Raw genomic sequence first — 26,186 nt, 5'->3', positions numbered from 1 at the left:
TGAGGCATCTGTCTTGTCTCTGGTAGGATGGCTTTGACCAACAAAGGGTGGAGTAAACAAGCACACCTCTTCTTTCTAAAGAAAACAGGAATTTGGAGATGCTCCCCTTTTCTGGATTTTGCCCAAGGAGATGCTCAGAGCGTTCTCAGACATGCTTTGTGCAGTTTACTACACATTCGCCATCATACCACTGGGCTGGGCAATGGGACTCACTTTAGAGTGGCCACTTAAAGGTTTTTTGAATGTTCTGTTTCATAGGAAACAAAATTGTGGTTCTCCTTAACATATATATCATGTATTTGGATGTTTTCAAGTCCATAATATTCTTTATGTAGAGTTTCACCTCCAAATCCTTTCCTAGTGAACAAAAATAGTCTCTTTCCTCACATAAACTGTTTTATACCTCTTCATGTAATTTTTTTTTTTTTTTTTTGCCGTACGCGGGCCTCTTACTGTCGTGGCCTCTCCCGTTGCGGAGCACAGGCTCTGGACGCGCAGGGTCAGCGGCCATGGCTCACGGGCCCAGCCGCTCTGCGGCATGTGGGATCTTCCCAGACCGGGGCACGAACCCGTGTCCCCTGCATCGGCAGGCGGACTCTCAACCACTGTGCCACCAGGAAACCCCCCTTCATGTAATTTTAAGGTACAAAAACTTTCAGAGAAAGTTTAATCCAGGGAGGACTCTTAAACTTATTATTGTTTAGACTTTTTCTCCGGGATTCAGAATGTCACGTAGAAACCTTTTCACTGGAGTATTTCTTATTTATTTTTTTAAGGATACAGATGATAAATTATTCCTATATCACTGCTCATCAAGGACCGTCTTATTCATGATAATCTACAAATTATTATCTGGGACCAGGTCTGGTTTTATGGACCTTGTGAACTTAGAGACCTAAGAAGAGTAACATTTTAAATTTGGTTCTCATTAATTTGGAATATATGACCATTTAGATATTTAGATGATAATTTTGAGGTTTATCTTTGTGCTATCTTGTTTTTAAAAAAAGTTCCTGAACGAATTATTGGCTTAATTATGATTACAGAGGAAATGTTTCAACTGCTCCTAAAAATAAGCATGCTGAAACAAAGAAGTACCTTTTGTGGACAAAGAATTGATTTATTAATTACAATCCACTTGTGTATATTATTAAGGAAGTTTTACTATGGATTTACAAGACATCTCTGGCCTAGTTTCATTTATTTGTAAGAAATGATAGTTTTCATATTTTTCATTTACTTAAGCTGGATTGTTACTCAGGCAAAATTAATGAAGTTCCAATGTGGTAAGAATGTCTTCTAACTCAGCATGTACTGAAGATATCCTAACATATTTCATAGACAATAGCCAGCCCTACCCTTAGCGGAAGAAGAGAACCAAGTTTGTGTTCTTGGAAACTGTGCAAAGAGCTCCATGAGGGGAAAGAATATTACTCGTGCATTTAATTAATATATAAAAAGTCAATGACTATCTTCAAATTTACAGTGAAACTGTAAAAAACGAAAACAACATTTCAGATATTCAGTAGTTATTAGCCCTTTTTACTGTTGTTAAATGCTTTTAAGTAATTCGAAAGATACCAGGCAAGAATAGCCACAGAATTCATGTGCAAGAGAGTCAGCAGGGCATTTTGTAAGTAAGACTCTAAATAGCTAATGAGGAGCATGTGGGAAAGGAAAGAAACAATAAATAGGAAAGTGTTTGTACACCACAACAGACATGTATTATTATTATTATGTGAAATTCACAACACCCACTAACAAAGAGGAACATGGGAATCAAAATTAAATTAACGTGCAATTGTAAAAATTATAGTCTCATATAAATAAAAGCAAGACTTACGTTTTTGAAACAGAAAAGCAGTCATTAAAAATCCAAAAGAACTTCTGTCTTTCCAAGAAGGAATAATAAACAATTTTTTAAGTCTGTCAGTGTTTTCTGAGCTATTTTACATTGTTCATAGAGTCCCCCATATTATTGTCATAATAAAAAATTAACTTCTAAACAAATTAAATTGAGGTAAAATTTGGTATCATTGTACCAGCGTCCAGGTAGTAAAACCTTCCTTTGTGTGAATACTTCCTTTGTGTGAATACAAAATTACTTTTTACTGCCTTGTTTATTTCTGAAAATAATAGGGATCCTTTCTCTTTATTCCTACACTCACATAACGAATATGTATTGAGCATCCCAATTTACTGGCTTCTAGACAGTGCAAACAGAACAGATATGATTCCTGCCCTCACGGAGCTTGATAATTCTCCTGAACACCTGTTTTCATCCAATCTGTGGTATGAATCTCTGTACTCAAAAATGCCGCACAGCTGCTGGAATGTTCCATCTTTAGAATGTCACAGGTGTCTGTCCTCATGGGTAACATACATGCAAGTTGCACAATTGCATAGACCAGATTCAGTGAGAACAGACACATTGCATTGAACACTTTTCTGCTTACATGTGACTATTTTGGTTCATAGTAACACTGCTTCACCTTATTTTTGGGTCTATTTGATAAGATTTCGTTTTCTAGAATCTTGAGGTCTGAGGGTATGACCTCATTGTTTAAGAAACCGGAGAGCTGAATTTAGGACTAAAGCACTCACTTATTCATTCATACATTTGTATTCAGCAAATATATTGTTGAGGAAAACAGTCGTAGCTCCCTGACATTGTAAAGCTTACATTCTAGCAGAGGGAGACAAAGAATGGCAGACATATTTGAAAAGTACTATGGAAGAAAGAGGGAGTAGAGCAGAGTGAGGATGATTGGAAGTGACAGGGTCAGAATGGCAAGTAGAAATGTTAAAGGTGGTAGTTAGTTAGGGTAGACCTCACTGAGTGAAGGCTTGGTGGATTTGAGGAAACAATCTATGTAGATATCAGAAAGAAGAATGTTCCAAGCAGAAAGAAAAGCTGGAGCAAAGTCCCTTAAGGATGAGTATGCCTGGTTAAGAAAACCAGCACAGTGGAGCAGAGTAAGTAAGGGCAGGAATGCAGGAGGGGAGGTCACAGGGGTACCTGCTTAGTGGGAAGGTTAGAAGGTTATTTGGAATCTCAGAGCCCATTGTCAAGAGTCAAACAGGGAAAGCTTTGCAGATTTTTTTTTTTTTTGATGTTTGTGCACCAAAATTCACTTGATATGGTACATAAGTGGACAAATCCTGAAGTCTGGTGTGTATATAAAAGTGCTTACAAGGAAACAGATGATACAGAAATGAAAAAAGTTAATTGGATCCATCATTCTGTTTGGGGTTTATAAACCAAATATGAAAATGTTTTTTACAGTTATGGAGGAGAGATGGCTATCCTTCAACAAAATTCTGAGCCATCAAAAATTACAAAGGTATAACTTTGCAGAATTTTGAGCAGAGGAGTGGCTTGATCTGAATTATGTTTTTAAAGGGTGACTGCAGCTGCCCTGTTGAGAATACACTGCAGGGAAGCATGCAGGCAGGGAGACCTGGTAGGAGGCTCTCACAGAAATCCAGGCAAGATGTGATGGTGGCAAGGAATAGGCTGGTTGTAAAAAGTGGTTGCATTCTGTATATATTTTGAAGGTGGAACCAGAAGGATTTGCCGATGGGTTGGTAATGGGATGTGAGAGGAAGAGAAGAGTCAAGGTGACTCCATTTAGACGCCTAGGGCAAAATATATTAATTTGCAAGTCTTCATGTCTCTTTCCTTCTGTATTTCACATATTTCTAGTAGTCTCATTTCCTAATCTAGGAATATGTTAGGATTTTTTGGTCTAATACTTCCACTAATTATTTACTGAACACTCACCGTGTGGTAGGTGCAGTGGGGGATGGAAGATGAGCAAAACATTGATTATGGTCTCAAAAAAGATCACAAGAGGCAATACTGTTAGACGTGGAGATATACCGTAAAGGAGAAGCATATCAGATTTATAGGGAGTCAGAGAAAAGAGCTGTCCCTTTGCACTGTGAAGAAAAGGAAAGGCTCAGCATCAAGTTAGCCTGAACAGAACTTTCAGAATAATTGGGTTTGAGGATCGCCAACCTGAGACGCCTTCTAGGTGGGCACAGGGACCTGCACAGCATCCAGTCCAAGGCGGAATGAGGACAGGTTGCCTGGAGGGAACAGCTGGGCAAAAAGATTAGACAAGTGGTCCTCCTATTTCAGAGTGCTTTGGGCCAAGGAGGTGGGAGAAAAGATCAGAAGTGTGGGGAGGTGTGAGAGACGTTTCAGAGACAGGACCACTGGCGTAACAAGGTCTCAAAGGGAAGGCTGAGGGTTAGGGTGCTGTTACTGAGAGGCTGGTGATGCCAAAACGGAAACATGGGCATAGAGGGAAAGGACCTTCTCCTATAGTCTTTCCATCTGGACTGCAGAGACAAAGTGAAAGAGAAAAACTAAGATCAATTCTTGTGACAAATAATGAGCACCCCCATTTTCCCAGCAGCAGGTTTGAGGACCTAATTTGCTTGATCCTCTATTTGCCTGGGCTGTGACTGTGATTTGTGTGATCTAAGAAAGTCCTGGAAAAGGAAAGAATATGGTAGATATAAGACTTATTCCTTTAAGATAAAAGGCTAAGAAGCACAGGCAATTTTTATTAAATTTAAAAAGACCTTCCAAGGTTTACAGAAGAACTTTTCAAAGCTCATTTGAGGTAAGAGCCACAAATAACTACCTGCTCCAGCTCTGTTCAGTTCCTCCTCTCAAAATTGAACCGAAATGCAGTCTGGCTTCTCTGCCTGGAAACTTCTTCCGGTATTTTCCTTAATGGAGCACAGAGGCAGAGGGGGTGAGGAGAAGGTCACTACTTTGAAGGTCTATGAAGCTTAAAACGTTCTGGCTACAGACTTCAGCTGAACCAATTTTGTTTTCCATGGTGAAGTCGAACCAAACAAAATCTTGGGAATGTGCCCAAAGAGCTTGTATTGAATATTAGAATTTTAGAAAGCAAAAGAAGCTGGAGGATTGATTATTTTGGCAAAGAGCACATTGTCAGCAAGGTGTTTCTTCACCCTTCGTAGCGTTTTCAGAAGTGTTGAAAATAATTTGAAAATAATTAGAAGCAAACACAAATGTTGGAAAGAAGCACTCCGGGGGTAGTTTCTTCCAGCCCGACGTTTTTCAAAGACCTCAGCTGAAAGTTGGGGGAGCACCCTTTGAGGGGAGATGGCGTGTTCGCTAATGAATATAGATAGCATTTCCTTATGGGCCGTATATTTTTTCCAGCAGGAAGTGGATAATCTACTATGACATTTCAGTGGGTTGGAACAAGATAGATAAATCAAATGCAAGTTACCCTGTTTCTTTATCAAATGAAAGATAAATGCCTTAATGGATTAGCAATCATGAAATATATAAGTATTTATAATACAGTACTGCTTTATAACACCATCTGCCAAAGAATGGTATTTATTCAGCCACTGATATGCGAACAGATTTTCTTCCACATTATGCAGAGAGGAAATATATCCTAGTGTTAACGAGCATGCACTTTGTATTTAGCCAGCCTCGATTCTAACAAAATTCTTTAGTTGACTGACTGTGTTGTTTTGATAACGTTACTTAACCCCACTTTCCTTTGTTGATAAAACGGTATAATAATCGTCCTACTTTTAAAAGTCATTTAGTCTATCAAACAAGATAATATGTGAAAAGCATTCCACCAAACGCCTAACACATGTAAGTACTCAATAAATAATAGCTGTTCTCATCATTCCACTGGTCAAATTTGACTCCACACACAATGAGAGTTTCACAGTATTTGGAACATCTGAACTGAATGCTTTTGAAAGGAGTGCTGAGAGACTAGATGAATGAGTCCCTCCTCTGGTTCTGGCAAATAGGTCTCTGTTTTAAAATTGAGGCATAGAATCAGTCTCCATAAGCTAGATCATGCTGTAGTAACAGTTCCCGAATAACATTGGCTTAAAACAACACAAGTAGATTCCTTGCTCACATCCCATGTTCATTATGGCTTGCAAGGTGGAGTTGTTATAGCAGAGAGACCTGGAGGGGCTTACCTCGGCATTGAGTGTTCTGGCCTGGAGGTGGGGCATACACTTCCCTCCCATTCACAATTTGTTGACCAATCCCATGGCCTCACACAAAGGGGTCAGGACATGTCACACTATCGTGGCCCTGGAAGGTGGAAACTGGACATCTGATGAACACTGATGCCTACCACAGGACCATAGACATAGTTGAAAATATACTCTTACCTCGTAGGTAGTGGGGCTTGAGGCATCTTTATTGAGCTCAGAATAATGAATTAACGTCTGCCACAGCAGTAGTGATATATGGTGCTTCTGAACCCTGGGCAAGAGTGGGTGACTCATCCAAGTTGGTGGTACACACCACATGTTGCCTCGAGTTGCTGGGATGCCGGACCATATGAGCAGTGCCATCAGTTGAGTCCTTCTGTTCAAGGTGTCCAAAGCCATTTTTATTCTCTATGGCCTTTTCTCACTCTTCCATGCTAGTTGAAATGGCTTATCTGTTTTTATCTCACATCTAATGGGCTTAATGTGTTCTAACTGTGTGGCTCCCTTTGGCGCCCTGGACGCCATGGCAGAGAGGCACCATATAAAAAATATTGTTATTGTTATGATGATGAGTTCAAGCAGTGGAGGGGAAATTGTGGAATAACTTGGTACTGGAGCTATCATTATTTTCAGTGAAATGAAGTTTGGCTTCTTATTACACTAGTAAGCCTTGAAGATTAAATGGTATCTATAGTACGTATCTTAGCAATAGTCCAGAGAAGTCAAAATAAAAACTTTCGATACAGCATTTCATATATTATGAAACAGATGTTTGCTTTTAAGTATTCTTAATTTTTTAAAAAAAGTTGACACCCATATCAGACATAAAAAAACAACAACAAATGAAGAGACCCACACACTTGATTGTATTCATTCTCTCTTCCATTATGATTGGACGGCCAGCTATGTTAATTAATTTAACCCTTAGTACTGATCCTTTGCCAGTTTGCTGTGAGGTTGAGCAATAAGTTGTTTCATTGCTTTAGAAATGCATCATGAAGACGGAAGGTGCATGGAGTTCTGGAAAAAAGGACCGTTGAGGTCCCTTCCCTCGTGATGATGTGATATTATGTTCCCATTACTTGAATATTCATTATGGTTTCCCACATGTTTTTGGCTACCTCTGTTTCCTGAAACTGTTTACATTATTAAGTTGGTCTGGATTATAGAAACGTAGCTCAAACTCTGTGTATAGTTAGAGTAGCTTGGGATGTTTGCATCTATGGGGTAGATTCCCTTTTCAGCCTAAGAGAATCGTGGAAGGTTTCTAAGAGGAGATGAGACGGAATAGTCAGGGTCTTGTTACCAAAGGGCCTCAAACCACAGATGGAAAACACGACACAGGGCTAGTCTGAGGAATTTTCTGGCACACCAGGAACTGGGCCCTCCCTGTGTCTTGAACCAGATAACTTTCCACAGAGAACACAGTGAAGGCTTCATTCCTTTTGGGGTGGGTAGAGAGGAAAGCTTTGGAGAGCATTGCCTGACTCAGAAACATGAGAAATCAGAACGTATCGATGCTGCTGTGTTTCCAGGACCTCCTACAACGAAATAGGCGGAGTATGACAAATTAATGTGAAAAGATGAAGTAGTAATGAGTACCTATTGCATAAGAAATCTGGTAGAACTGTGATCTAGAAACACAGAGGGAATCGACTGTCAGAAGACAGAATGTGAAGCTGGCATGTTCTACTCCAAGACCCCGAGTTTATTTTCCAGCTTAGATAATTCTCTCTTCTTTTGCTTTCTCCTCTTTACTGGGAAGCAGCGTGGCCCATTGGCAAAGATTCGGGATTTGGAGCAAGACTCTCTGGCTTGGAATCCTGGCTCAGCTCCTTTTAGCTCTGCGACCCTTTTAGCTCTGTGACTTCCCTGCTGTGTTGCTCAGTTTTCCCGATTTTACAAATGGGGATCATAGTAGTACCTTCTGGGCTGAATGAATCAAATGTGCAAAGCACATATAATAGTGTTTGGCACAGAGTAAGCGTTCGTTAAGTAAGTCCCATGTTTCCAAAGTTCCTTTTAACATAACTAGTTAAAATTCGAGAGAGTATAAAATTAATTTCTGGTGTATGTTCTGATGCCATTGGAGATAGTAAGTATGTACTTATCAGATGATCAGGTAATCATTCAACCTCCCTTAGCCTCCCTTTTGTTACCTGTAGGAAGAGGAAAACATACCTATCTCAAGGGGTTGTAGTGAGGAATACATGAAATAAACATTTGAAAAGTGCTGCTTAAGAAAAGGTTCCTTCCTTATAGCACAGGGCACTCTGCTCAATACTCTGTAATAACCTAAATGGGAAAAGAATTTGAAAAAGAATAGATACATGTATATGTATAACTGAATCACTTTGCTGTATACCTGAAACTGACATGACATTGTTAATCAACTATACTCCAATATAAAATAAAACTTTTTTAAAAATTAGTATTTGAAGACAAAAAAAGCTGCCCTTAACTAAAATGAATGAATAGAATTGATTTTTTTTTTTTTAAAGTGTTCCTTCCTCCCTTTTCCTTTTCCTTTAAATAATCTTATCCTTGACTGTTAAAGATTTTTAAAAGTTAAGGCTTTTATCCCCAACTTGCTGTCATGAATCTGAAATGCAGCTCACTTGTCCATGTTCTGGGAAGTAGAAGTCTGAAATTAACAGGTGACCAAGGCTCTACTTAAGGAATCTAGGTTGCTAAGGTCAGCACTGCAGCAAAGAAGGAAAGGTAACAACAGCAGCTAGCATGTATTGAGTGCTTGTTGTGTGCTCGGTTCTGTTCTAAGAAGTTCTAAAAATCCTCACAACTTTATATGGAAGGGACCATTTTCATCCCCATTGTACAGAGAAAGATGCTGAGGCACAGGTGCTTAAGTAAATTACCCAAGGAGATACACTCAGTACGTGGCAGAGCCAGGATGTGAATCCAGACCCTCTGGCTCCCCAAACCCATGCTCTTAACCCCCTTGCCATGTCACTTCTCGAAAACAATGGCTATGAAGTCAGCAGATCTATATGTGCGTCTGCTGTGTGCTGTGTGCCCTTGTACACGTTTCATAACCTCTCTGAGCTGCATGTTCCTCTTCTGTGATATAGGAATAAAAGGCACTGATAAATGCAAAAACTCTCTAAGGTTATTGTGAGGATCAAATTAGATTAACAAATACAAAGCTCTTCGCCCCAGGCCTGGTATACAGTAAGGGCTCACTAAGTAGTAGTTGCCAATGTCATCGTGTATGACTAGAGACTGGGGCAGGTTCCTCCTCATCTACCTTTGCATTTCGTCATCCTCCAGCTCTTGACCTATGGGTTCCTGGAGGTTTTTTAGTTCCGCCTCCCAAGAACGGGCATCCGCAGAAGTTGAGGTCAAAGGCATTGTCACTTTCCTAGACTCTGACACACTGTTCCTGAGGGACCAAGGGCAGTTCACACACAGTCCTCATGGAGAAATGGGTCTAACCCACAAGCTGTGCCACTCAACCCCCTTCCTGGTGAGGGCTTTGCCCACCAATCCTTAGACTAGGTAGACTCCTCACAAGGACAGCACTTGCGGTTCCAGGTTTGGTACCAGCTGAAGTGCTGGAGCTTGCTGTGGTGTACATTTCTTTCAGCATTTTTTGGTTTGATTGCCTTTATTAATGCAGATCAAAAACATCCACACCTTTGGGAATCCCTGAGTGTCTATGACTCAGCCTCAGAGAACTCTGCGTTTCTTTCTCTGCCTCTTTCTGTGAGCACAGCGTCCACAGTTCTTTCACAAGTAAAACTGCCCTGATTTCTACCCCTTGAGTCAGTGGAGATGTGTCTGTTCAAGGCCAAGAATTCCTCTTTGCAAGAAATGCATTTATCTCCGAATTTATGAGCTATACAAATTAATTTTTCATTCATTTAATTTGCTTCCTGGGGACACAAACCATTTTGATGCAATAGATTTTGATATAGAACTTAGATAATAGAGGAAAGGCTGCCTGAATAACGAATTTAAAACCTCAGCATCAGAGATGTTGGAATAAATACAATTGCCTTGGAAATATACTGCTTTGGAATGAAGACATTTAGATGGTAAATGACCTCTACATTTACATATCCTGGCCCAAACTCTTCCCTGAATTCCAGACTTGCATAGCTAAAGGCTTCTCTCCTCAGATATCTCATTGGCAAGTCAAACAGCATCTTCAAAAAAGAATTTGACTTCTGCTTCCACCCAGGCTTGTCTGTGAATCCATTCAGCCTTCTGCATCTGGTAAATGGCCTCACCAGTTACTCAACTCAGAAAGGGGAGTTCTCCTTTGATCCTTCTCCCTCCCTCCTCAACTACCTTGGGTGGGCCTTGTACTTCATCAGCAAGCCCTCTCATTCTATCACCGAATAGCCCTCAAATACATCCACTTTTCTTAAATTCTGTAGGCACCATCCTAGTCTAGGCCACCATCGTCTCCTCTGATCTCCCCAGAACAGCCTCCAAGCTCATTTGATCGCATTCTCTGCCCAGCAATGGGAGTATTTAAGTCTTGTCACTGCTCTGCTTAAAGCCCCAGCTGCTTCCCAGTGAACTCAGAATAGGATCCAAGTTTACTACCATAGCCTATAAATCCCTGTGCCTCTCCCTCCAACTTCATCTAGAAACTACCAAATGATGTTTGAGCCACCCTGGAACTTTTTTCAGTGCCTTGAACATCAAGCCTGTTCACACAAGTTAGCCTAGGTACCCAACTAACACAGTCAGCTCTGTAGTACTGTAATAGGTTTATAATACTTTTCACACAAATAACACATAAAAAACAAGCACAAAAATAAACATTTTTAATCTTACAGTACAGTACCTTGAAAAGTACAGTAGTCCAGTACAACAGCTGGCATCCAGGGGCACGTTCACATCTTTGAAAGTTCACAAATTGAAGGTTCGGATGTAGGGGACTGACTTTACTACCCCATGACCCCTCTCCACCGTGCCTGCAATATTCTCCTCTTTTCAGCTAGGTTTCTACTCATTTAATAATTTCTATCAAATTAAAACTATTTATTTGTTTGCCTATTTGTCTGTCTTCCGAATCAGAATGTAAATTCCATGAAAGGAGTGTCTAGATACATTTTGTTTGCTAACATATATCTAGATTATATAGCTCAGATCTTGACACAGGGATACTCACAAATTATATGTAGAATAAATTAGTGGATAAATGAATTAATAAAATAATATAAATAGTATTTATTCAAATATCTTTAATTGTTAGCAATAATTAGTTCACCACATTTGTATTGAATGACAGTGCATGGACCGCGGAGTCTGACGTATAGGACATTTTGTCCTGGTTCTCTCTCTTACTTAACTGGGTAACCTTAGACAAACTAACCCTTTAAAGGGTCTCGATTTCTTGATCTGTAAAATGCGAGTTATAATGCTCTCTGTTTTATAAGTTGAAAAGTCCAGTGAGATAATGCAAATAAAAAGCAGAGTCCACAGTCATCACAAGTGTTCAAGAGAAGATGCTTGCTGTTATCTTCATTAGAAGGACCACAAAAGGCATTGAGGGCCAATTAGCAAATACAGTTGGCATTTTCCTGCCGGCATAGGGCAAACAGCAACTAATAGACAATCTAATGCACTATGCTTTGTGCCATTATAGAGGATACAGAGATAATAAGCGCTTCTTGAATGTTCTTGGCATCAAAGTCAAATGGATTTTCTTTACTTATATTCCATCAGTTACTTAAAATCTTGCCACATTGTAATTTGCTTCATATTTGAATCTTGATTTTCTTAGGCAAATTTTGTGTTTTTCCAGAGTTCCTAGTTCTTACTTTTTCTCTTGCGTATGTAGCCTTATCTGGTTATTTTACTTTTTCCAACCTCTCAGTCATACTGATTATACAGTTAAGGCTCTTCTGCCTCCTTAGACTCCCCCTTTTGCAGATCTCTGTCCTTCTCCATCTCTGCCTTGTCCAAGCTGTCGTTCTGGGACCTTCCTTCCCTACACTTCCTGGCTGGTCCTCTGTGCGTACCAACATTTTCCTCTTATTTCATTTACTCCAGTGTTTTACTGGAGTCAACTTCAAGAAACATACTTAGTAAGTTTAATCTTTGAAAGTTCGAAAATACGTTCATATTTGATTAACCATTTGACTGGATATACAATTCTAGGTTTAATGTCATTTCCGTTTAGAAATTTGAAAGCAAGCTTCACTTTCTTCTAGTTTCTAGTAGAAACCAGTGAGACTAGTCTATATTGAGGTGTTTAATCCTTCTGCTTTCAGCCCTACTTCTAGTCTAAGATCTGTCTCTCTCTTAACCATTGATTTTAAGAAAAGAGGCTCAGGAATTCCCTGGCGGTCCAGTGGTTAGGACTCGGCGATTTCACTGCCAAGGGTGCGGGTGCGATCCCTGGTCGGGGAACTAGGATTCCGTAAGCCATGCACAGAGTGGCCAAAAATATAAAAAAAATTAATTATATTAAATTTTTAAAAAAGAGGCTTTTGGGGAGGTGAAATAGACCAATTGGCATCGACTTCCTCTCAGTGTCCTTGTAGAATATTCTGTGCTTCAGCTTTCTCTGCCTCTTTTCCCCATCAACATGATCCCATCCATGTCATTCTTAAATTTGTTGGAATATCCCATTCACTAGTAATGCTCTCTCCCATCCTTTTTCCTCATATGAAGTTTTATGTTTGTTTGTTTAACTCATGTACTTTTATTTCAGTGGCTTATCAGGAGAGAGTGAAGGCAGTTACAGCTGTTCAAAGCCCCAAAATACACAACTTGAAATTATAGTACAGTTTGCCATCATTTAGAGTTACTGTAATTTATTGAACCAGTGCCAAAGTTTTGGACATATTTTCCTAATTTTTTTTCAGTATTACAACTATTTGACCTCTTTATCTAGAAGGAAGCGGTTAGAGATAGGCCTTTGAGGACAGTACATGAGGGAATGATTGCTAAACACCTACTCTTAACAAGGTAACCTTTGGAAGCTACGAAAAGATGGAAAAGTTTTCTTTCTTTCTTTTTTTTTTAAGTTCAGAATGCCCCACAAAGAACCCTCACAGGCTGTGTGTTAGAAAGCCTTGTGGGAAGGAGAGAGGTATTAAGAGTATTAAGGAGATTTAGAAAGTTGTTTGTTTAGATCCTTGCCAATAAAATTTGTCAATATTCCTGATTACATCCATAGAAAAAAAAATTTTTTTCAGCAGGATTTCTCCATCTAAGTGTGTGAACACTTTTAAAACTCTTGATGTTGAGTTGACAAATTTCCCTCCAGAAGGATTGCACCAATTTGCATTCCTACCAATCACAGACCTCTTTTTTTTTTTATTTATTGTTTTTGGCTGCGTTGGGTCTTCGTTGCTGCTCGCGGGCTTTCTCTAGTTGCGGCGAGTGGGGGCTACTCTTCGTTGCGGTGCGCGGGCTTCTCACTGCGGTGGCTTCTCGTTGCAGAGCGTGGGCTCTAGGCACACAGGCTTCAGTAGTTGTGGCGCACAGCCTTAGCTGGTCCACAGCATGTGGGACGTTCCCAGAGCAGGGCTCGAACCCAGGTCCCCTGCATTGGCAGGCAGACTCCCAACTACTGCACCACCAGGGAAGTCCCAATCACGGACGTCTTAAACACACGCTAAGATGACATCCACAAGATGATTTGCTAGTTTTATAAACAAAATTGGGGCTCATTATCTTCATACACATTTATTTGATTATTACTGATGTTATTACCCATATTGTATTACCCAACTGCTCAAACCAATCCTCCGTAGGTATTGCCAGCCTCACTTTAGAAATCTATAGACTGAGACTCAGAGACTTTTTTTTTTTTTTTTTTTTGCGGTACGCGGGCCTCTCACTGTTGTGGCCTCTCCCGTTGCGGAGCACAGACTCCGGACGCACAGGCTCAGCGGCCATGGCTCACGGGCCCAGCCGCTCCGCGGCATGTGGGATCTTCCCGGACCGGGGCACGAACCCGTGTCCCCTGCATCGGCAGGCGGACTCCCAACCACTGCACCACCAGGGAAGCCCTCAGGGACTTTTAAGAATTCTCAAGATCACACAGCTTTCAAGTGTTTGAAAGCATATGCGGGTGTAGATATTGCTTTGCCAAAAAGTAATTTAAGAACATGTGACTTATCTGCTCATCGTTTTTTTTAAACAGAAAATCAGATCATTCTTTCTGGACCTTAGATGTAAATAATTATGTCAAACATGTTCTACTTCTTGAAACAAATAGTTGAAGAACCCTCCATGCAAAGCCTAGACTGGGAGGGACGTCCCAGGTACATAGGATTATTGCACAGGGTTACAAGGACAGGATTCAATGGACCCATGAGAACTTAGCTTTCTCTGGGATCTAGATATTGCCTTCCTTGTCTCACTGTGCGTGTCTATATTTTTAAGGGACTGTAAATTTCTGGGTTTTATGAACCATGTGGCAAAATGATCCTCCACAGTAGCTCCTCACTCTGCCCCATCCCCAGGTTCACTTTCCAAAGATTCAGTTACCTGTTGTCAACCGTGGTCTAAAAATATTAAACAGAAAATTCTAGAAAAAAATAATTCATAAATTTGAAATTGTGTGCCATTCTGAGGAGAGTGATGAACTCTCCTGCCATCCCCCTCTGTCCCTTGAATCATCCGTGTGTCCAGCGTATCCACCCGTTAGTCACTTAGTAGCCCTCTAGGTTATCAGACTGACTGTCCGTCGGTGGCAGCACGTGTGTTCAAGTGACCCTTATTTTACTGAATAATGTTCCCAAAGCACAAGAGTAGTGATGCTGGCAATTCGGATATGCCAAAGAGAAGCTGTAAAGAGCTGCTTTTAAGTGAAAAGGTGAAAGTTCTCAACTTAATAAGGAAAGAAGAATAAACTGTAAGCGGAGGTCGCTGAGATCTACAGTAAGAGCGCATCTTCTATCCGTGAAATGGTGAAGAAGGAAAAAGAAGTTGGTGCTGGTTGTGCTGTCACGCCTCAAACTGCAAAAGTTAAGGCCACAGTGTGTCATAGGTGCTTAGTTAAGATGGAAAAAGCATTAAATATGTACAGTAAGATATTTTGAGAGACCACTTATACATAACTTATTATTATAGTATATTGTTATCATTGTTCTATGTTATCAGTAGTTATAGTTGTTCATCACTTACTGTGCCTCATTTATAAATTAAACTTTATCATAAGTATGTGTGGATAAGAAAAAAGAGTATACATAGGGTTTGACATTATCTGTGGTTTTAGGCATCCACCTGGGGTCTTGGAAACTATCCCCTACAGATAAGGGAGCACTGCTGTATTTAAGAAACGTATAGAAAATTACAATGTGAAAACGGCCAGTACAGTACAGATACCTATACCATACTCTGATATTAAATTACATGGATAAACCCCAGCTTCAGAATCTTTCTAAAATCAATCATATGCAAAATACCTGGTTTCTGAAGGGGCATATGAAAAAGTATATACAATTTCATAAACTGCAATATGGCTTACTTAGTAACTTATATTTATTTAAAGAAGCCTAAGCTTTCCAAATGTATAGTATCTTCCAGGTGTCTTTATCCTAGCAAGTCTAAAAATTACCAAGTAATACCATTCCACCAACCTAAATTCTCTAAGATTTTTTTGTGCAAAGTGTTAAATGCCCTTCATCCCAGACTTGGTAGCATAGTGTTCGGTGTGGATCTGGAAGCTCCCAGGAAAGGATGGTGCATAGTGAGGGTGACACAAGTTGAACTGCCCTTTCCTATGGCTGGACCTGAAGAATTCCCTTATGCATCATCCCTGCAGGGAGGTTAAACGTCCAAGTTCTAAGTACCAATACCACAGTACTCCAATGTGGATGAATCTCAAAAACATTATGCTAAGTGGAGGACACCAGACACTTAAAGGTCACATACTGTATGATCTCATTGATATGGAATATCCAGAATAGAGAAATCCCTAGAGACAGAAGGAAGGTTAGTGGTTGCCAGGGGTGTGAGGGGAGGGGAGAATTGAGAGAAACTGCTTAAGGGATGAGGGTTTTGCTGAGAGTGTAACTGAAGGTGGGGTCTGGCTGCTCGCCAGTAAAGAGGCAAGGTTGGCAGAAAGGAAAGTCTGCCTGATTTTGCATGCCGGCGAAGGGGGGGGGGCCATGCGAGGGAGGGCGGATGCCTGTCCAAAGGCCGACTCCACCCCTCACAATCAGAGGGCAAGAGCTTTTATAGGTTGAAGGAAGGGGCTACATGCAGAAACAGCACAGTCAGCTCTGACAGTCATCCTGAAATCGGTCATCGCTGGTCTGACCAGCGTCATCCTGATTGTTTTAAGTACGGTTAATCTTCAGTTCCAGGGTCGGTTTGTTCCCATTTCCTTGAGGCCAATTCTTGGAATTGTGGCAGCTAATGTCACGGCTACAGTCTGGCCATCACGTAGTTAACTTCTTCCACCTGATGGGGTTTCAGCGTCTATAAGACAGCTCACAGGATAGGGCTCAGAATATTATCTATAGCCCTTGAGAAGGAACTAAAGGTCCTTAACTGCGCTTAATGACTAAACTATTATTATTTAGTCTTGTTGTACGGTTTTCCTTTGTTTCTGCATTTTCTCATTTTTCTGATTAAACTTATTCTTTGGTTAAAGTTTTTCCACAGACAAAAGGCAGGCGGAGGACATGGGGGCCAAGGACCACAGGTGGGGTCCTGCTCCGTTTCAGGAGCGATGGAAATATTTTGGAACTAGATAGAGGTGGTAGTCACACAGCATTGCAAATGTATTAAATGCCACTGAATAGTTCACTTGAAAATGGTGAATTTTATGTTGTGTGAATTTCACCTCAACCCATTCTTTTTTTAACAAAACTCCAAGTTCCTAAACCCAACAGACCTGGACTTGGAAACTGACAACTTCCTAGCTGTATGATGTTGGGCAAGTTATTCTCATTTTCTAACCTGGATCCTAACTGTAACCGTTTTACCTTAAACCTCCGGCAACATCCATACAGGATTGCCGTGAGGATTATAGGAGATCATGTATGTAAAACCTTTGGCACAGTGGCTGGCACATCCTAGATTCTTAGGAAACGGTAGCTACCACTGCTAATACTCCTGGCAGCAGCAGCAATAGCAGTAAATGGTAGCTGTGTTTCAACCCAGATTCCTGAATAGTCAAGTGACTGTTTTCCAGTTGATCGTCTTGCTTCAGGTCCTCCAGTAGGAAAAGAACACATACCTGACTTCGACTTCAGCCTTGTATTCGCTCAGCAGAGTCCTTCTTTTGAAAGACAAGTTTTAGATGAAAACCATGGTTAATGTCAAAATGGAACACATCCCTAAAATACCAAATTATCAGCTTTCCCGGGAGCGTAGGGGGCACTGCTTCCCAATGTGTGCTCCTTTCCTGAAAAGGGACCAACCCGTGAAAAAACAGTCATACACTGGAGCATTTAAAGGGAAGTGTGAGAAGGGGAAGAAAAAGGAATTTCCCTGAGCTTCAGAGAAGGACTGTGCAGTCAGTTGGAAGTTGCCGTTTATCTGGCGTGCATGGTATGGGTGACAGACAGGGGCGGCTTGATGGTTTTAGGAGGTCTGTGTCCTCTCTCTCCATCAACAATGGCTTCCTCAACATGACCTTTTCTGAATGGAATTCTCCGAAGAGCCGGGAGCACATTTGCTGCTTTACTGACTGACATTCTGTTACCCACATGTGCTTTGGTTTTATTTGTTCTTCCTATGAGCTCCCCAAATCGAGAGGAGGCTGGAAGAATTTTTATGAGATAGAAATGTACTGTTTTGTAGTCTCCTTGTGACTCCCTAATTTGTTTTCCCGAAGCCTAATCAAGTGAGACGTAAAGGACAGCCAACATAAATACCATTTATTGAATGAGGCAACAAAAGTAAAATCTGTTGAAACAGCATGTTCCCCAGCTTGTCCATGGAAGAGTGAGAAGCAAGACGAGGCTGCTAAGGTTATGGAAAGTACATGGTCTTCAATGTGAGACAGCTCAGGTGGACATGGATTTGCTTCCTGGTGCTATTAATTATTAGCCATGTGACCTTGAGCAAAACCTTATTAGCTTTGGGGACTTTAGTGTCATTATGTGAAGATTGGGGAGGATAAAATCCATTCCCAACAGGTGTTGAAAGCATTTCTTGAGTTACCCTGTTTGCAGTGGCTCAGTGCTCAGCAAAGAGCTGACAATAAACATCCTTTTCCCCTTGCACTGCAAAGCATCAAGGGAGGTGATGGGGCAGCTTTTGTCATCATAGTGGCCGGCAGGTTTTGTGCATTGTTGTGGGTTAGGGGATGCTTACTTCGTGCTTTCTGTCCATTATCTCATTTAAATCCTTACATCAAGTCTATGTGGTAAACTTTATCATACCCAGTTTAGTCGCAGAACACGAGGCTCAGAGACGTTAAGTAATTAGTCCGAGATGGCGCTGCTCGAAAGTAGAAGAGCTGATATCCAAACAGAAGTCTCTCTGACAATGAAGCTTGCACCCATAACCTCTTCTACCACCTAAAGGCTTCACCCCGGGTCTGGCTGAGGTGTAGTGGATCTGTGGTCTGTTGAACTGAATCTTGGAACCCTACAGTAGATGCTGAGTAGTAAACCTTTGTGTTCCCTTCACCTGGGGTCAGAGTTCCAGCTTCAGAGAGACACTATGTACCCATGGCCACTGTTCTCTGAGACCCAGAAAGTCAACTCAGTTGAGTGACCTACCCCTGTGGGTCTTTGTGACAGGCCAGGCATATTCATGTGGCCCCCTGCATGGTGGTGGGCAGGTCAGATGACCACTGCACAGTTGGATAAAGCTAAGTCAAGAAAAGCCATGTGTGCAAATGCAGTTCTTTCCAAAATGATGGTCCGTCTGCAAGGGTGTAACCGGCAGTGATGTTCCTGGCATTCATCGCAAACACCCCAGGCTGCTTGGGTAATGAATTTGTTTTTTTTTTGGGTAATGAATTTCTGAGGGTTAGTCATTAACAGGTTTCCTGCCTTCCTTCCCCTTTGACAGGCCCAGCTGTGAGATACAGTGAGTTAAAGATGTCAGAGGCCAGCCCGCCCCCCCTGCTTGGGCAGCACACGACGCACGTCCTGAAGGAGGTCCTCAGATACGATGACAGGGCCATCACAGAGCTGCTCAGCGCTGGAGTGGTGACCCAACATGAGGTTGAGTGACAAAGGAAATACGCTTTTTTGCAAAACCACAGTTGGAATGCGTTTTGCTAGCAAAGGTAAAGTAGCCTTTCCGGACCCTGCTCCCCAGTTCTGGTGCCTGCCACGGAAGAGTTAGAGGAATTCCAGAGTTCCTGCCTGGCCTCTCCAGAATGGCGCTGGTATCAGTGAATCGAGTGCTTTCTAAACGCACCCCACCTTTGATTCCTTACCATTTACCCCCAGATAATAGATAAATTGTGGATTTGTGGGATTTTTTTTTTTGGGTGAAGTTTTTTTTTTTTCTGGAAAAATACATTCCTCATTCTAATTACGTTAATAGCCTAAACGTTTGCCCCTCCAGCCCACGCAGGTCTGAAAAAGAGCAGATCTCTTGACGTTCTTTACTTGCACATAAAGTCCTCATTTAAACCTTTGTTAGGAAGTCAAAGCAATAAGCAGAATGACAGTCTCGGTGATTGATTTTAAACAGAATAACTTAATTTTGAGCTCATGAACCCTTTGTTAATCTGTAATTTAAACCATGGAATTTGTTAATGTCCATTATAAAACTGAGCTCCGTTCTCCCCCATGGGGGTAAATAATGGCTTTATGTTGTATTTCTTTGATTATTTCATGAGACACGGCAGAAAATCAGTCTCCACCAATGAATTTTGGGATGTAGGGGGTGAAGAGTGGTTCTTTAATTGGTACCTTATTTTGAGCCAAGTACAAATGCAACAGGTTTTTAAATGAATGTCAGATGACTATCTCGGTATTAAATAACGTCTAAATAATGATAAATTGGAGAATGAAAGGAAAATATTTCTTTGTGATCTGAGTATCCACTGTAGAAGAATATATCATGCCTTAATATTAAGTATTTGCATTTAAGTATTTGTCAGTGAATTCGAAATATAGAAACATCTTCCTGTCCAGAAGGTGGTAGCTGATTTGCCTATATGTTCCAGGATGAATTGTCACTCAGACTGCCAATCACCCAAGCCCAGGTACAGACCAAGGAATCAGATGACCCCATGATGAGTATCCTCATATGAAAACAATTCACGCTGTTAGGCACATATATCTTAAAGCCATGTCATTACATGCCAAGTGGTCATTGAAAGTTAAATTACAGATGTTCATTTTTCAAACTGTGATTTAGAGCTAGTTTTCTTTTTTTTTTTTTGCGGTATGCGGGCCTCTCACTGTTGTGGCCTCTCCTGTTGCGGAGCACAGGCTCAGCGGCCGTGGCTCACAGGCCCAGCTGCTCTGCAGCATGTGGGATCTTCCCAGACCGGGGCACGAACCCGTGTCCCCTGCATCGGCAGGCAGACTCTCAACCATTGCTCCACCAGGGAAGCCCCTAGAGCTAGTTTTCTTATGGTGTTCTTTTTTATTGGGAAGATTCAAGCCATTTATGCATGCTGTAAGCCCCAATGTGTTTGTAGAATCAAGGACTCCAAAGGAAGTTTGTCTTCTCATGAGGCCTCCTGGGACTTTCTAGAGGAATGCCTACTAATTCTTGAAACACTTATTGTCCTCTCTGCTTTCCTCTTTGTGGACAACTTATTCTGAAGAACTCCTGCTGTTATCCCACTAGTTAGAATTTCATCATGCAAGGGTAATTTGATACCTTCTTCAGTACTTTTCCCCCAGTGGCTAATTCGTAGATATATATTTGGAGACATTCACTTCAGGCCAGACATCTAAATGAAATTCTTCCATGTATATACAATTAGTAATGAAAATGGTAAAAGACTGGATGACAGAGAATTGGCAAAACACATACCTTGAAAGACGTTTCTCCACCATTTCTCCTAGTGAGCCAAGTAGATGTCTTGAAATGCAAATTACTTGGTTACTGAGCAATAACCCTTAAATATCTGGGTCTCCATATGTAGCAGGATGTTGATCATTTAGACAGGGTCACAAAATGCCTCTAAAACCTTGAAATCAATTACGGTTGGTTGATTGCGCAGTCTTGGTCCCTAGCAGAGTTGCCATTGGAGACCGTCTCCAGTGTAATCGTGTATGTAGCTGTCCAGATTTCCACCTACACACCTCAAAACGATCCAGGAGAACTTTGAACCTGTTCATTACCCAACAGATAGCACTTACCCAACTGATTAGGTGAGAGAAGTAATTTAGAATATGTTTCAAGTTCAGATAGATAATTAGTCCTGCAAGAAACACTGTGCTTGCTACAATTTCTAGCAACATGTCCCAGATCAAGTTATACCTATAAACAATGTGCTGTTTTAATTATCAGGACCTATCATCTTATGCATTTCCAAAGCCAAACATACTATTAAGATACCATATGCTCCAGTTCACTTTGTGTCAAGGCCTACCTTCTGGCAGATTTGTGTCTGAGGTTGGCCTAGAAAGTTCTTTGAAACTTCGCGGGTTAATCATTATGTGTGTCCACGAGCAACTGGTTTCCTTCCCTTGATTTTTTTCTTAAACTTTCTGCTGCCATGATTTTCTGGTTAATCAAGCATATTTTCCGTCATGCATTCTGATATGCTGAATGTTTCCCCAGAAGAAGAGAAATGAACATTGACCAGTTTTGTGTGACTCCCCCGGGTTACTTGGTGTTCTTTCGTGTTCAGTCCATCTACTAGGAGTTAGAAGCCCAGTCATGATTTAAAAAAACAGAAAAACAAGGGAGGTCTCACATAGGTTATTTCATACTAGCTCATTAGACTATTAGACTATGTGGGGTTAACCTCTTAGATAACCCCACAGTGGGGGGCTTTTGCATAAGACTTCAAGACCCCTGCTTTCAGCCTTTTGCACGGAAATTCACACCCGCTTGTATCTCACCTGAATTTGGTAGCTCACCACTGACCCTTCGGTCCCATGACGTCGGCATGTGAGTCTTGCTTGTCACTGTCCCATGTGGCTCAATGCTGCCTTTATCCACAGGACCCGTTCTCCAGATCCTGGGCCAGCAGGTGCTGAGAAAGAACGTTAGGTCCAGATCGTCTGCCTCTGCTCTGACAGCTCATGTGGCAAAGGAGACGAGAGGGAAAGAAAGGCACAGTCCTCACCCTCCATTCCCTGGCCCTGGGCTATTCATTTTCAAACTCATCCCCAAAGATTAATAGATTTTTCTTGCATTTGCTTCTGTTCATGGGAGAATATCCGCTATAGTGAGTCCTTAAATTCATGAGATTCTTCAGACACGGGATGCCAGCAGAAAATGGTGGTTCACCTTGATTGTAGTATCAATGACACTTAGGAGGCCAGAATGTCAAGCTCACTTCTTTTCCCTCTCTATTTTGTGGTACAATCATTATTTGATAAGGAGGATGAAAAGGTTCTGGAAAAAAAGGTACATAATTCCATTTCAAACAGCTGCTGGGAAAATAAAAAACACATCACAGGGGAAATGTAGAACTTTTCTCAGACATCAGGATAAAATTGTGTTACTTCTTACAGTCTTAGTAGAGAAATACCAGGGTTCAGTGTTTTATAAATTCCTACTCTCATATGATGCTTAAATGGTTTCTCTGTGTAGACATACCAGGCTATCTTCTGGGCACAAATGGACCTGAGCTGGCTCTATGCAGGACAGGTTTATGTGGTGGGATTCGTGGAGTATAAGCACCTCCAACAGACACATTTCCCCCAAAGCTGATTCAAAACCGTGTCTTTTAGTATCACTCCAGGAAGTTAATGTATTATTGACAAATGAATGCAAATACTTTGAAACCGTATATTTATTCTACACACTAGGGGGAGGGAATGTGAGTTTTGAAGGGAGGAGAGTTGGAATAAGTGAATTTGATGTGGTGGAAGGGAAGAGAGAGCACGCCCAGGTCAGGGTGACCCAAGGGTGTGTTGGCCCTGGGGACCCTGGCGAGCCCATCGCAGCGTGAGCCTAGCCTGACCTGACGTGTGAATGCCGGGAGGGAGGACAGGCACTGGGGGGAGCTCAAATGCTACCCAGGAGACGGAACTCACCCACCTCAAATTTTTTTTCTGGAGAAATAGTTCTTTCTTCCCATTCTTTAAGATCTTAACATTAAAGGGACTACCCAGCCTCTTGACCCTTTGCAACTTTTTTTTTTAATTTTTATTTTATATTGGAGCATAGCTGATTAACCGTGTCAGTTTCAGGTGTACAGCCAAGTGATTCAGTTACACATGTATCCATTCTTTTTCAGGTTCTTTTCTCATATAGGTTATCACAGAATGTTGAGTATAGCTCCCTGTGCTGTCCAGTAGGTCCTTGTTGGTTATCTGTTTTATATAGACCAGTGTGTACATGTCAGTCCCAATCTATCCCTCCCCGCCTACCTTTCCCTCCTGGCCTCCTGGTAACCATAAGTTCATTCTTTAAGTCTGTGAGTCTGTTTCTGTTTTGTAAATAAGGTCATTTGTATCCTTTTTTTTTTTTAATAAGAGGCTGTGATAGATGCACCAAAGAGGCCCACATCCTAATTCCCAGAACCTGTGGATAGTGCCACCTTCCATGGCAAGAGGGCCTGATACAATCACAGGGGCCTGTGGGCCCTGTGGTGGGCCTGATACAATCCCAGGGGCCTTTAAGTGTGGAAGAGTCAGTGTCAGAGTGACATGACGGGAGAAGGACTTTTCCGATTGCTATGGGATTTGAGAATGGAAACGAATGAAGGAACATAGGCATCTTCTAGGAGATGAAAAATACAAAAAAAAAAAAAAAGGACTCTCCCTTAGAGCCTCTAGAAGGAAAGCAGTCCTGCTTGATTTTAGCCCAGTGAGACCTAGTTTGGACTCATTTGGGACTTCTGATCTCCAGAACTGTAAGCTAATAAATTTGTGCTGTTTTAAGCCACGGCGTTTGTGATATTTTGTCACAGCACCAATAGGAAACTAATATGGAGGCTGCTCTTCCTTGGTTTGAAAGTCTAAAGTGACAGGAGAATCGTTGCCATGCAAAGTGACTAATTGACACCTCCCTGTAAGTCCATTTTTTTCTACTTTCTCTTTTTTTATTTCCACTTCCTTTTTGACTTTTCACTTTTTCCCCATCCTTTCTCTACAATAATGTTTTCTTTCTCCCTCTCCTTTATCTTCCTCTCCCTCCTCCTCCGCTTCTTTCTCTCTTTCTCTCTTTTTGTCCATGTTACATAAGCATGGACACCAAAAGCCACCACTGACCTCGAGAAAAATAGGACTTGCTCAGTGATCTGGAGGATAACTAGTGGTAATTCTGGCCATGACTTCAGCTCCACAAGCGATTTTGGCTTAATCCATGGGCGGGGTGAGCCCTGAATAACTGGCTCCCTCTCCTTCTCCCTCAAAACTCAGGGAACGAAGTGAAGGAGTGTTCCAGATGTCACCCCAGTCTGGGGCAGAGCCCTCGGGCTTGCTACCTGTCACATGCCCCCAGTGCTAAGAAAAACATAAATAAATAAAATGTAATACAGAGCAGAGACTAGACTCTGTGACAGCTGGCGTCTTGCTGTTGTGACTGAGTTCTCATCAGAGAAGGGGGAAGGAGGGCATGAAGCTTGATGTTTCTGCTCCAGCACTCAGCCTTGGCCTTTGTTTCTTGCTTTTTCTTTTCTTTTGTTTTTTTGGCCTTGCCACACGTGGGATCTATGTTCCCCGACCAGGGATTGAACCTGTGCCCCCTGCAGTGGAAATGCGTGGAGTCTTAAGCACTGGACCACCAGGGAAGTCCCTTTGTTTCTTGCTTTTTCTTGGAGAAGGCAGCTACTCCGCCTTCAAGGGGGATTAGTAGTTTGCCCCTAATCACTGCTGTCAAACGGCCTCCAGAAAGGCGGTACCTTGGTTTTGCCATCTGTGAAACAGGCAGCCTGGGTCCTCATAGTTCCCTTTGCTTTCTTCTTTCAACAGGATGAAAAACACTCAGACGCACCCCTCCTGTCTCCCCCCACCCCTTTCTTTTTCTTTGCAAATGAACCACATGACAGTCTGTTCAACTCATATTGGTTTCTTTGGCTCCTGACCACAGAGATTGGAGGAGCAAAGCTTTCTTGCTGCTCATCTGCAGAATGAGCACAACTTGCTGTCACCCAGAACTTGTGCACAAATGCTGCCCATGAAGCAAGACATAGCTTCAGAACACACAACTGAGAGGAGAGAAATTAATGGAAAACGGCCACGGGAAAATATCTTTCTGTCCTCCCCTTTACCTCCTTCTGAACCCTAGAGAAGAATTCAGATTGCCGTAGCATCTCTTGGTATGGGACATGGCAACATGTGTAACACACATTCACCCCAGTAGACTTGGATTTATGTTTGTAGGTTTTACAAAGGACTTCCTGGCTGTTCTTGATCAAAGCTTTGAAATATACTACTAATGGACATTATTGTGTTCTTTCTTCTCAGAGGGTCAAGAAAATTGTAGCGTCTATTTTGGGGGGACTGCTAAAGATTCACTCTTTAGGGGGGGGTAGAAAATGAACTATATTTCCAGGATTGTCATTATAGATAGCCAAATGCTTGCAATGGCATTGACACAGATGAGGGGGCAGAACAGAAATGCAGTGACCCACAGGTCACCTCTGGAAACAGTGCCCAGTGACCCAGGACCCTGAATCTTCTCAGCTTGATTTGCTGAACTGTGCAAATGGGAGAGTGTTCCATTCTTAAAAAATATGACAGAGTTGGAAATATCCAGTCACTAGGGTTTCCGTCTCTGGGCCCGTTTCCCATCTTCTGCATCCCAAACATTTGTCTGGTTCTCCAAATTTACTTTCTGGGAAAACCTAAGTGAAAGGTTGCGGGCCCAGCACGCGAGCAGAGGTGGTGTTCAGGCCTCGCTAAGTGACTCAGTTAGCTGAAGTCACCGGCAAAACCCTGCAGAGATGACAGTGATCAAAACTCATAAGTTTGTGCAGCTACACTCATACGACCCAGGTGACATGTGGTGAAATGAGTAGCTTGGTGGGCCTCTGTGTGGGTACATTTCTGGGGGAAGGTTTTTTAACTTGGGAGAATGAACAGTCAGAGCTAGAATAGGCCCAGCTGGGGGAGGAAGAGGATTCTGCTGGTAGAGTTAGTACCTTTCATTTCCTGTGCAAAGTTGAAGTAGACTTA

General features: G+C 41.8%; 1 protein-coding gene across 3 annotated transcripts in view; it reads left to right on the top strand.

The window, feature by feature from the left end:
• Positions 1–24,351, top strand: part of SUGCT (succinyl-CoA:glutarate-CoA transferase) — a gene marked incomplete at its 5' end in the record, with an annotated part of 694,779 nt that extends 670,428 nt beyond the window's left edge. For all 3 annotated transcript variants that reach the window (XM_079931161.1, XM_079931162.1, XM_079931163.1), the window contains one exon: positions 18,988–24,351. In XM_079931161.1, the coding sequence (XP_079787287.1) occupies positions 18,988–19,151 (164 nt within the window). In that variant the 3' untranslated portion in view covers positions 19,152–24,351. The remainder of the gene's footprint in view (positions 1–18,987) is intronic.
• Between the last annotated feature and the right edge of the window lie 1,835 nt (positions 24,352–26,186).

This window comes from Stenella coeruleoalba (genome assembly GCF_951394435.1).
Source record: "Stenella coeruleoalba genome assembly, chromosome: 9".
Taxonomy (NCBI): domain Eukaryota; kingdom Metazoa; phylum Chordata; class Mammalia; order Artiodactyla; family Delphinidae; genus Stenella; species Stenella coeruleoalba.
Note: the sequence above shows the minus strand (reverse complement) of the source record. Positions and strands in the feature narration are given on the sequence as shown.